At 40.0% G+C, this 13,289-nt stretch overlaps 1 protein-coding gene across 1 annotated transcript in view; it reads left to right on the top strand.

The window, feature by feature from the left end:
- Positions 1–13,289, top strand: part of Ubr1 (Ubr1 ubiquitin ligase) — a 514,997-nt gene that overhangs the window by 369,540 nt on the left and 132,168 nt on the right. Inside the window, 1 exon segment of the mRNA XM_071669737.1 lies at positions 10,972–11,289. Coding sequence (XP_071525838.1) covers positions 10,972–11,289 — 318 coding nt within the window.

The following is a 13,289-nucleotide window of genomic DNA, read 5'->3' on the forward strand; positions in this document are numbered from 1 at the left end:
TATGCAGTCTGTTGTGGATGAGAGGGCTTGGGAAGTGAGTCAGTTGTTGTTCACCGATGATAGAGCACTGGTGGCTGATTCGGGTGAGAAACTGCTGAAGCTGGTGACTGAGTTTGGTAAAGTGTGTGAAAGAAGAAAGCTGAGAGTAAATGTGAATAAGAGCAAGATTATTTGGTAAAGTTGGGTTGAGGGACAAGTCAATTGGGAGGTAGATTTGAATGGAGAAAAACTGGAGGAAGTGAAGTGTTTTAGATATCTGGAAGTGGATTTGGCAGCGGATGGAACCATGGAAGCGGAAGTGAGTCACAGGGTTTGGGACTATAGATAGAGTTGTGCGGAGGAGGTTGGCTGTGCTGGAAATGAGATGTTTGAGGAGAATATGTGGTGTGAAGTGGTTTGATCGAGTAAGTAATAACAGGGTAAGAGAGATGTGTGGTAATGAAAAGAGTGGGGTTGAGAGAGCAAAAGAGTGTGTTTTGAAATGGTTTGGTCACTTGGAGAGAATGAGTGAGGAAGGATTGACCAAGAGGTTATATAAGTCAGAGGTGGAGGGAACGAGAAGTGGGAGACCAGATTGGAGGTGGAAAGATGGAGTGAAAAACATTTTGAGTGATCGGGACCTGAACATGCAGGAGGGTGGAAGGTGTGCAAGGAATAGAGTGAATTGGAATGATGTGGTATACCGGGGTGGACGTGCTGTCAATGGATTGAACCAGGGCATGTGAAGCGTCTGGGATAAACCATGGAAAGTTCTGTGGGGCCTGGATGTGGAAAGGGTGCTGTGGTTTTCAGTGCATTATACATGACAGCTAGAGACTGAGTGTGAACGAATGTGGCCTTTGTTGTCTTTTCCTAGTGCTACCTGGCGCACATGCTGGGGGGGGTTGTTATTTCATGTGTGGTGGGGTGGTGATGGGAATGAATAGAGGCAGACTATGAATTATTTACATGTGTATATATGTATATGTCTGTGTTTGTATATACATGTATACGTTGAGATGTATAGGTATGTATATTTGCGTGTGCGGATGTGTATGTATATACATGTGTATTGGGGTGGGTTGGGCCATTCTTTTGTCTGTTTCCTTGCGCTACCTCGCTAATGTGGGACACAGCGACAAAGTAAAATAAAGTGGGCTTTGATGCCTGTGAGACTAGTGACCAGGATGATGCCAGACATGTTGTTAGGTTGACCCTGATTATTATTTCCTTTTTATAGAAATAGCTTTGATACCTGTTGGGTCGTCGTCTCAAGTTTTTGTTAAGAAATCTTTCAGAGCATTGGTAAAATGAGAATTTAGATTAAGGAAGAAATTTATTGAAGCTCATTTTGTCATTGGTGAAACATATGGTAATATCCATATAATGGGTGAGATCTGTGGATATGAAAATGACATCCAATTTATAGATTTTCAAATCTTTCTCCAACAAATGAAATCCTGCCATAATGTTCACATTCTATGGAGTACTTCTTGGACATCTTGAGTGCTTCCAGCTCTGTGTTCGTACTTGGCTTTCCCTATTTTGTGCTCTTGGTTTTCATAGCTCTGTCTGTACTTTTTATAGATATTAAATTTCTACCCTTGAAAGCATAACAATTTGTGCACCTATACTGTGAGGCAGACTATATGAGATTCTGAAAGCCACTGCATTATTATTGATATGGGCCTCATGACAAGTTGTTGTGTCAGTTTTCCTTACATTACTAAGCTTGCACTCAACACCTGGTCCTTCTTGAAAGACAAGCTTGGAGCAAAATCAGTAAATTTAATTCAATGCTTTTTCTTTACTCAATTTCTTGTAAGATTTTTTGAATTTCATTCGAGTCACGGCCTCAGACAACTTTGGTTGATTACAAGCCCTTCAGTTGATTAAAAAAAAGGAAACCATTGCATATAGTAATCGCACATGTTACTGTCCAAACTTAATTTATTGCACATCCATATGGGGAGCTGTTGCCAAGCAAGATTAGTTTATGTTTAAGCAGTAAAATAAATCCCACATGGTATTGTTTATGTGAATATCTTAAGGTCAAGAGCACAAATAACTTGCCCCAGACTTCATCAGGCAGATTAGTTGCAGGTGTCTGATTACTTAGCCTCAGTCTATATTAAAGCCATCAAATAATGTCTCTGAATCAAATATGTAGATATTTTCTTTATGATGAAGAATATAAATAGCATGCTATATTACTTCCTGAACCTAACGAATGAATAAACTGTTACAGTTTATTTAAAGAGATATATGAACTCTTTATGTACCAATGTGGAAACCTCTTAATCACAAGATTTCATCACTTTGAAGGCACCCTGCTCCTGAACGTTCAACTCAGCAGTCTCAAGGATGTCTCATTTCAGATCTATGTGTTGAGTTAAACTTACCTGATAGTTCTCTAATTAGTTAAATCATCAGCATTTTCTAATTTCGTACATTTCATGTATGTTGCATGCACGTTTCATCTTTTTTTTTTATAGAAATCTGTTGTGTATGTCCTTTTCCCTATCTGACTTCAGCTTGTTCTTCACTTGCTAAGGGTTCACAAATCAAGGTTTGGCACTCCTTGTAGCCTTTGCAGTCAGTGATGAATTCTCTTATTTTTCATTCTTGTTTGGCGACCTTGTTGCTGAGCATGCTTGATTTAAAAAGCAGCAGTTTATCACATTAGAGAGATGCCTCTCTTCTTATATTTTCTTCAGTTACATTAAACCAAAAGCAGTTTATTTGCCATTAGACCTGACATGTGCTGTTGCAAATGTTACTGTAAAGTAAAAGAGTTGTATTATGTGGCCCTCTCTGAGACAGATATGAATGCTCGGGACACTGTTTCATGCATCCTGTAATTCATAATATGAGGGTTTGATTATTCATGCATTATTATTTGAAACCATTCATTTGATTTATTTTTATGTAATCTAGTATGACTGAGGACTTTGAAGTTGGTGCATGACACTTTTATATCCATTGCGTTGTACTGCATAAAACTCGTATAACAAGACCAGGTAAGTCCTATTTCTCATGAAGTGCAAATTAGATGTGTGACACTTGTGATATTGTTGCCTTGGCTGTAAAATAGAATCACTGAAGTCTCTAGTGTGTTACTTTTTATGTGGCTTTATTTCACCCTTAATAAGTATTAACAAGAGTAGCAAGGTAACAAGTCTGTTGCAGGGAATATGTCATTCCTGCTCTATTAATTAACCTTTAGGGCTTGGGACTTCACTTTTACAAAAATTATTTTCACAAAAGGTGAATGTGGTCTTGATCAAATGTAAGTGGTGTGCTTGCATTCACTGACAAGAAAATGCATGTGACATATATAGATCTAGATGTTAATAGGAAGGACTTCAGAGAGTTTGGATGCTTTATTTATATATTATATAGTTGGCTAAGAAAATGTCTGGTTGCTGTTGAGAGCTTTTGTAAGAGTGATAAATGATAAGAGGAAGCCGATGGAACTTCGATATTTTTAGGAATGGTATTAAAAACAGGTATGTGCAGTGTAGGTAGGTATATGTACAATACATTTAAGAGGTAGTGAAACATCTGATGGAATGAAGAGTGAAAAGTCACCTTTGATGGGGCTGCATCATTTGGAATTCAGCCTTGTCAAAGAGCTTTTCTCTCTAAAGGATTCTGTATTTCCTTGTTTCTAGAAGTTGAACAGCTAGGAGCTGCAGGAGCCTGGTGTGATTATAAATGAATAGTAGATTGAGAAGTAGAAAATATGGTGCATGTGTATAGAATCAAAACAAATAAGGATCTCAGAAGAAATATGAAAGAGTATATAAGTGAGAAAAGAGAGCTAATTTAGATTAGGTAAATATATGCAGAAGGGAGGTGTATGCGAAGAGTGAGAGTGTAGTAGAAAAGTCGAAGTTTAGTCTGATAACTGACAGAGTTTTTTTTAAAGAGGTGGACAGAGTACTTCAAGGCATTGATATAGAAGGTTGGTTTAAGAGACAGTTATACTGGTATATTTACAGAGATGAGGAGCAGCAATGCTTCCTGAAAATTGGAAAAGCTGGGGTTGTAGGTGGTGGTGCAGGGATTGAAATGCTCATTATGATGAATATGCGTTGTATTATAGCAGCAAAGAAAAGTGGTCATTTGTGTTATGACTGGTTGAGTGCAGTCCTTCTCTGCAGTATGAAGATCAGGAAATGAATATTATTGTAAGAATTACATAGAAATAAGCTTTCTTTGGTACATTTATGGCAATGTATATGATAAGGATGTGTTTGATTTGTTCTTCTTGAACAGATTAGTGAACCCTTTGCAGATGAAGAACATTGTGGATTTAAGAAGGAAAGTTGATTTTTAAATCAGATCTTCATACTAACAAGAGAAGTGGAGAAAATACTAGACAAGAAAATTATAGATTTTGATGTTGGTAGAAAGGAATTCAGAAAGTTTGGATTATTCAGAGTTGCAGGGAAAATTTCTGAATGCAGATAAAAACATTTGTAATGGAAGTACAGTATTCTTGTATGAGAATAATTGGGAGTGTGAGTAAAAGGTCAGCATATTTGGGAGTGGATCAAGGCTGAATAACATTACCAGTATTTTATTGATTTTCCATAGAAAAGGCTCTGTGCAGTATTAGACTTTAGTGAGGGGGATTTCTGTGTAAAACTGACCCATATTGGAACAGAGTTAAAGGTATCAGAATTGTTTTATACTAAAGCAAAAGAGAAGTAGGAGGAAATATTAGATCATTTTGATGTGTAGGAATGGATGATGTTTGTTAAGTTGTTTGTTAAGAGAGATTGGCAGTTAGAGTTTTAATGGATAAGAATTAGAAGCTGCTAATGAGTTAACAAGTTTGGGAGTGATCGCCAGTAGTACTAGATAATAGAGTTGAAGGTGAGAGTAGTTGTGGAAGGAGAACTGATGCCTTGATAGCTCAGCTGAAGGCTAAAAACATGCGCATTAAAGTTGCATAAAATGATTCCTTTTTTTTTATCCTAAGACTTGTTATAGTATTTAAATATATGATCGTAGGAGATGGATAACTCATTTTATATAGTTGGAATAAAGAGAAAAATGTATGATGATAGAATTTGTGTAGTTTGAAGAGGCTCTTTTTGATAATGCGTGATTGAAAACATAAGGTAGTGTGGTCATGTAAATAGCATTTTTTTTTTCCGTGTATATTCATGATGTTTAAAAGATTTTCCCTTCTTGTTCTAGCTAGCAAGTTATTGTACTTATTTATAGTATAGATAACTGCAGAAGATGAAATGAGATTGTTGGGTCAGCAACAGTTAGTATTATTCTGCTTGGGATCAGATGAACATGTGTACATTATATTCATTGGCAGAAGTTGTGCAAAACTGACATGGGTTCTGATATTTTTTCTTTATTGTTACTGCTTCGCTAATTTTGGTTTTTGTAGTTAATATTGGTAATTAAAAACAAAAACTAATACAAACACTTATAGTTTTGTCGTATAACCTCACCTAACCTAACCTTCTAGTATAAAAGACTGCATTTGTCCCTCTGACAAATATGTGTGTAGTCATGCCATAGAATCTGTAATCTTTACACTTGTGTTTTCTTCTTTTTCTTTGCAAAATGATATTAACCCTTAAATGCTGGGAGATACTATGAGATGATTTGCATATCTGTTGCAGAGAGTCATGATGTGAATGCTTGTTTTTGTGGACGTATTTGAATAACCCACAAATGTCTTGATGTTTATTTTTTTATATTTTTTATTTTGCTTTGTCGCTGTCTCCCGCGTTTGCGAGGTAGCGCAAGGAAACAGATGAAAGAAATGGCCCAACCCACCCCCATACACATGTATATACATACACGTCCACACACGCAAATATACATACCCATACATCTCAATGTACACATATATATATATATATATATACACACACAGACACATACATATATACACATGCACACAATTCACTCTGTCTGCCTTTATTCATTCTCATCGCCACCTCGCCACACATAGAATAACATCCCCTTCCCCCTCATGTGTGCGAGGTAGCACTAGGAAAAGACAACAAAGGCCCCATTCGTTCACACTCGGTCTCTAGCTGTCATGCAATAATGCCCGAAACCACAGCTCCCTTTCCACATCCAGGCCCCACAGAACTTTCCATGGTTTACCCCAGACGCTTCACATGCCCTGATTCAATCCATTGACAGCACGTCGACTCCAGTATACCACATCGATCCAGTTCACTCTATTCCTTGCCCGCCTTTCACCCTCCTGCATGTTCAGGCCCCGATCACTCAAAATGTTTTTCACTCCATCTTTCCACCTCCAATTTGGTCTCCCGCTTCTCTTCGTTCCCTCCACCTCTGACACATATATCCTCTTGGTCAATCTTTCCTCACTCATTCTCTCTATGTGCCCAGACCATTTCAAAACACCCTCTTCTGCTCTCTCAACCACGCTCTTTTTATTTCCACACATATCTCTTACCCTTATATTACTTACTCGTCATATGATTGCCATAGGATCTTGTTACAAAGACTACCACTCTCTGGAATTAATTCTGCAGTTGAAGGTATAATTGGAGGCATTGGGTATTGAGTAATGTGAATGGAAATGGTGAACAGCTTGTGGAGTTGTGTGCTGAAGAAGGTTTGGTGATTGGGAGTACCTGATTTCAAAAGAGAACCATAAACAAGTATACTTGTGTGAGTATGAAAGATGGTCAGCAGGCATTATCAGATTACACACTGATTGAGAGTTATGCAGAAGAAAGACTTCCAGATGTGAATATGCTGAGAGGAGTAGCTGTTGGGATGTCTAATCATTACTTTGTGGAGGTAAGGGCAAAGATTTGTGGAGGTTTTTGGAAAAGAGGTAATGTTTTAGGTGAGAAAAGATTGGTAAAAATAAGTGAATTGTGAGAAGAAATACCTTGAGAAATTGAGTATAGAATAGCAGAAGTGAGAGCAAACAAAACCGTGGAAGTGGGTGAGAAATGAGAGGTATTTAAAGTTGTGGGATAGGAGAAGTGGGAATCCTATTTGAATTCTGTGTGTTGTAGAATGTGACTAAAGGGGCAGGAGAGGAGACTAAATCCCCCCCCCCCCCCCCCCCCCCCCTTCTATTTATCTCTAAAAGAAGGAACAGAAGAAGGAGCTAAGCATGGAGTGCTCATCCTCCTTGAAGGCTCAGTCTGGGGTACCTAAATGTGTGTGGATGTAAACCAGGTATGTTCGAGGAAAGAAATTGGATATTCCAGCTGAGTGAAAGAAAGTTCAAGAATAAAGAAGGATGGTTTGTAAGTATCAGAGGAGTAAAGTCATTAGTAGGATGATACAAGCTAAGGAAGGAGTAGCATTATTTCTGGAGCAGGAGTTGTGGGAGTGTGTGATAGAATGTATGAAAGTGAATTGTTGAGAGATATGGGTAAAACTGGAAGTGGCTGTCAAGAGATGGGAGATTATTATTGCTTGTGCACCTGGCCATGAGGAGAAAGATCACAAGAGGCAAATGTTTTGGGAGCATTTGAGTAAGTGTGTCAGCAAGTTTGATGTAAGAGAATGAATATTAGTGATGTGTGATCTAAATCTTAAGGTAAGCAGTATAGCAGTTGAGAAAGGAAAGGGTAAAGAGCTTGTGAAGTTGTGTGCTTAAGAAGGCTGAGTGATTGGAAATACCTGATTTAAAAGAGGGTTATACACAAGTATACCTATGTGAGTAGGGGAGATGTTCAGCTGACTTGATTAGATTACATATTAATTGGTGGACATGTAAAAGAGAGACTTCTAGATGTAGATGTGATAAGGGCAGTTGGTGGGATATCTGATCCCTCTCTTGTGGAGGCAAGGGTGAAGATTTGTAGAGGTTTTCAAAAAAGAGGGAACAGAGGGAGAAGAGAGTGATTGAGCTTAGAAAGGAGACTTGTGTGTAGAAATATTAGGAGAGACTGAGTGTGGAATGGCAAAAGATGAGAGGAAGTGATTCAAGGGGAGTAAATGAGAAATGGGAGGTATTTGGAGATGCATATTGTATGCGAAAGGTGGGAGGTGGGCAGATTAGAAAGTGTAGTGAGTGGTCAGATGAAGAAGTAAAGCTGTTTGTGAAAGAGAAAAGAGAGGCATTTTGGCAGTACTTACAAAGAGGGAGTGCAAATGATTTAGAGATGTATAAAAGAAAGCAGCTGGAGTTCAAGAGGAAGGTGGAGGTATTGAAGAAGAGGGCAAATGAGAATTGGGGTGAGCAAGTATGGGTGGACTTTAGCGAGAATAAGATGTTTTGGAAGGAGGTAAATAAAATAATGTGTGAAAGGCAAGAGAACAGATGGGAACATCAGTGAGGGGGGGGCAAAAGGGGAAATGATAACAGTTAGTGGCAAAGTTAGAAGATGGAATGAGTGTTTTGATGATTGAGTTGCAAGTGTCGGGTCTTTTGCTCAGGGTGGTATGTGAAGAAAGAGAGTCATAGGGAGTGATTCGGTGAGGAGAGAAGAGGTGGTTGGTGAAGGCCTTACATAAGGTGAAATGCAGCAAGGCATGGTGTTGCAGTTGAATTTATTAAGAAAGGGGTTGACTATTGTTGATTTGTTGTTAATATTCATTATGTATGGATCATGATGAGATGCCACATGATTGGTGGAATGCATGTATAGTGCCATTGTATAATGGCAAGGAAGATAAAGTGTTCAAACTACAGAGGTATAAGTTTGTTGAGTATTCCTGGTGAGTTGTTTGATAAGGAGGGTCAAGGCATGTATGGGGCATCAGATTGGGAAGTAGCAGTGTGGTTTCAGATTGTGGAGGAGAATGTGTGGATCAGGTGTTGGCTTTGGATAATGTGTGTTTGGATGGATTTGTATGTGGCATTTGGGGATCTGGAGAGGGCATATTATGGGGTTTATAGGATGCTTTGTGGAAGGTATTGAGAATTTACAGTTTGGGAGGAAAGCTGCCAGAAGTAGTGAGAAATTTTTATCTAGGGTGTGAGGCTTGTGTGCTTTTAGGAAGTGAGGGGATTGGGTGGTTCCAGTTGAAGATTGGTCTGCGGCAGGGGTGCATGTTGTTACCAAGGTTCTTTTCTGTGTTAATGGATTGGTTGGTGAGGTAGGTAAATGCAAGTTTGCAGTCTTTGGGGATGAGATGGCCTGGGAAGTAAGTAAGTTGTTTGATGATGATGCAGCACTGGAGGCAATTTCAAATGAGAGGCAACAGAAGTTGGAGGCTGGGTGTGAAGGAGTGTGTGGGGGGGCAAGAGTTGAGAGTGAGTGTGAATAAGAGTAAGGTTATTAGGTTCAGCAGGGTTGAGGGACAAGTTCGTTGGGGTGTGAGTTTGAATGGAGAAAAATTGGAGGAAGTGAAGTGTTTAAGCTATCAGAGAATGTACATTGAAGCTGATAGAACCATGAAAGCTGGTGTGAGTCATAGGGTGGAGGGAAGGGGTGAAGGTTCTGGGGGCATGAAACAAGCTGATAGAACCATGGAAGCGGATGTGAGCCATAGGGTGGAGGGAAGGGGTGAAGGTTCTGGGGGCATGAAACAATGTGTGGAAAGAGAGAATGTTATCTGGGAGGGCAAAATTGGGTATGTTTGAAGGAGTGATATTCCCAACAATAGCCTATGTATGCAAGGCTTGAGCTGTAGATGAGGCTGTGCAGAGGAGGGTGGATGTGTTGGAATTGAAGTGTTTGAGGACATTATGTTGTGTGAGGTGTTTTGATCAAGTCTGTTACAAGAGGGTAAGAGAGATATGTGGTAATAAAAAGTGTGTTTGAGAGAGTAGAAGAAGGTGTGTTGAAATGGTTTTGACTTAGAGAATGAATGAGCGAGGAAAGGTTGACAAAGAGAATAAATGTGTAGAGAAGTGAGTGAGGAAAGGTTGACAAAAGAGAATATATGTGTCAGAAATGTTGGGAGCGATGAGAACTGGGAAACCAAATTGGGGATTGAAGGATGGAGTGAAAAATATTTTAAGTAATTGAGGCCTAAACATGCAGGAGGGTGAAAGGCGTGCATGGGATAGAGTGAATTGGAATGATGTGGTATAATGCGGTTGACATGCTGTCAGTGGACTGAACCAGGGGATGTGAAGCATATTGGGTAAACCCTGGAAAGATCTGTGAGGCCAGGATATGGATAGGGAGCAGTGGTTTTGGTGCATTACACAACATGACAGCTAAGAGAATGGATGTGAGCGGATATGGGTTTTCTTCATCTGTTCCTGGCAGAAAGTGTAAATGTATGTAAATATATGTTTGAAAAATTCTTTTTTTTCTTTTTTTTTCATACTATTCGCTATTTCCCGCGATAGCGAGGTAGCGTTAAGAACAGAGGACTGGGCCTTTGAGGGAAATATCCTCACCTGGACCTCTTCTCTGTTCCTTCTTTTGGGAAAAAAAAAAAAAAAAACGAGAGGGGAGGATTTCCAGCCCCCCGCTCCCTTCCCTTTTAGTCGCCTTCTACGACACGCAGGGAATACGTGGGAAGTATTCTTTCTCCCCTATCCCCAGGGAATATGTTTGAAAAATATGTATGTATAATTATCAACCATAAATAGTGATGGTTCATTAAGTGAATGTGGGTTGTGAGGTTCCCCACCACTTTTGATAGGGGAAGGACATGTTTCCGTTATTGGTATTTTATGGCCACATACGTTGTCATTTATTTCTACATATGCTTTACATTTGTATGAATAACATTTCTTTTGTGAATAGTGATTCATTATTGAATATGCATCAGTTTCACCCTTCTGCCCTTTCACCCCTCATTAGGAGTTTCATGCATTAACTTTAGCACTATATTGTGGCCATATAGATGCGTTAGCTTTTTTTTCATGTTCTTTGCTTTTAAATGTATTTCCTTTAGAATATGAAACAGACATTATGAAGTCACCTGGCATTTAAGGGTTAAATCTTGTATTCAGAATCATAAGTGTAGAAGGACAGTAAATTTTATGGTTAAGGAACCTTGTTTAGTTGTTTGTATTTCAAAATGTGTTAACTTGTTTTGCATGGTGTGCAGACTGTGGTGATGTCTGGAGTACGGCCTGATGAGGAAGGTAGTCATCAGGATGATGTGCAGATAGATCAAACACCACAGCGAGGTGCAGTCCCAACCTCTGGTGTTGTGGTTGCCCATGGCACAGTAAGTTTGCCTGCAACAGCCAACTCCATGGGTACTGGGGGAAGTGCCCCCATTTTGGTGGTTGGGGTGACTGGAGGTGGAGGGGCTTCCATAAATGTGGGGCCATCATTACTTAGGCAGGTGCAAGGGGAAGGAGGGCTGAGAGGTAGGCCACCACGCTGGCCAAGGCTACCACTCAACAAGAAACACAAAAAGGTAAATTTTCATTTCCTTTGTTTAAATTTTTGTTTATATATAGACTGTTTTGATGCACTGGAAAATTCCATTGTAAGATATGTTGTGACTACATTTCTGTGTGAGAGGTAATTGAACATTCTTGTATTTGTTTATTTTATATTATGTTCATTGTACTTTGTCGCTGTCTCCCGCATTAGCGAGGTAGCGGAAGGAAATAGACGAAAGATTGGCCCATCCCACCCACATACACGTATATACATACATGTCCACACATGCACATATACGTACCTATACATTACAACATATACATATATACATATATATTATTATTATTATTATTATTATTTTGCTCTGTCACTGTCTCCCGCATTTGCGAGGTAGCGCAAGGAAACAGACGAAAGAAATGGCCCAACCCACCCCCATACACATGTATATACATACACGTCCACACACGCAAATATACATACCTATACATCTTCATGTACACATATATATACACACACAGGCATATACATATATACCCATGCACACAATTCACACTGTCTGTCTATTCATTCCGATCGCCACCTCGCCACACATGGAATACCATCCCCCCCCCCCCCCCCCCCCCCAATGTGTGCGAGGTAGCACCAGGAAAAGACAACAAAGGCCCCATTCGTTCACTCTCAGTCTCTAGCTGTCATGCAATAATGCCCGAAACCACAGTTCCCTTTCCACATCCAGGCCCCACAGAACTTTCCATGGTTTACCCCAGACACTTCACATGCCCTGATTCTCCACTGACATCACGTCAACCCCGGTATACCACATCGATCCAATTCACTCTATTCCTTGCCCGCCTTTCACCCTCCTGCATGTTCAGGCCCCGATCACTCAAAATCTTTTTCACTCCATCTTTCCACCTCCAATTTGGTCTCCCACTTCTCCTCGTTCCCTCCACCTTCGACACATATATCCTCTTGGTCAATCTATCCTCACTCATTCTCTCCATGTGCCCAAACCATTTCAAAACACCCTCTTCTGCTCTCTCAACCACGCTCTTTTTATTTCCACACATCTCTCTTACCCTTACATTGCTTACTCGATCAAACCACCTCACACCACACATTGTCCTCAAACATCTCATTTCCAGCACATCCACCATCCTGTGCACAACTCTATCCATACCCCACGCCTCGCAACCATACAACATTGTTGGAACCACTGTTCCTTCAAACATAGCCATTTTTGCTTTCCGAGATAATGTTCTCGACTTCCACACATTCTTCAAGGCTCCTAGGATTTTCGCCCCCTCCCCCACCCTATGATTCACTTCCGCTTCCATGGTTCCATCCACTGCCAGATCCACTCCCAGATATCTAAAACACTTTACTTCCTCCAGTTTTTCTCCATTCAAACTTACCTCCCAGTTGACTTGACCCTCAACCCTACTGTACCTAATAACCTTGCTCTTATTCACATTTACTCTTAACTTTCTTCCTTCACGCACTTTACCAAACTCAGTCACCAGCTTCTGGAGTTTCTCACATGAATCAGTCACCAGCGCTGTATCATCAGCAAACAACAACTGACTCACTTCCCAAGCTCTCTCATCCACAACAGACTTCATACTTGCCCCTCTTTCCAAAACTCTTGCATTTACCTCCCTAACAACCCCATATATATATATATATATATATATATATATATATATATATATATATATATATATATATATATATATTTTTTTTTTTTTTTTTTTTTTTTGTCGCTGTCTCCCGCGTTTGCGAGGTAGCGCAAGGAAACAGACGAAAGAAATGGCCCAACCCCCCCCACACACATGTATATACATACATCCACACACGCAAATATACATACCTACACAGCCCTCCACGGCTCACCCCAGACGCTTCACATGCCTTGATTCAATCCACTGACAGCACGTCAACCCCGGTATACCATATCGCTCCAATTCACTCTATTCCTTGCCCTCCTTTCACCCTCCTGCATGTTCAGGCCCCGATCACACAAAATCTTTT

Source organism: Panulirus ornatus, chromosome 14 (genome assembly GCF_036320965.1).
Source record: "Panulirus ornatus isolate Po-2019 chromosome 14, ASM3632096v1, whole genome shotgun sequence".
Taxonomy (NCBI): Eukaryota; Metazoa; Arthropoda; class Malacostraca; order Decapoda; family Palinuridae; genus Panulirus; species Panulirus ornatus.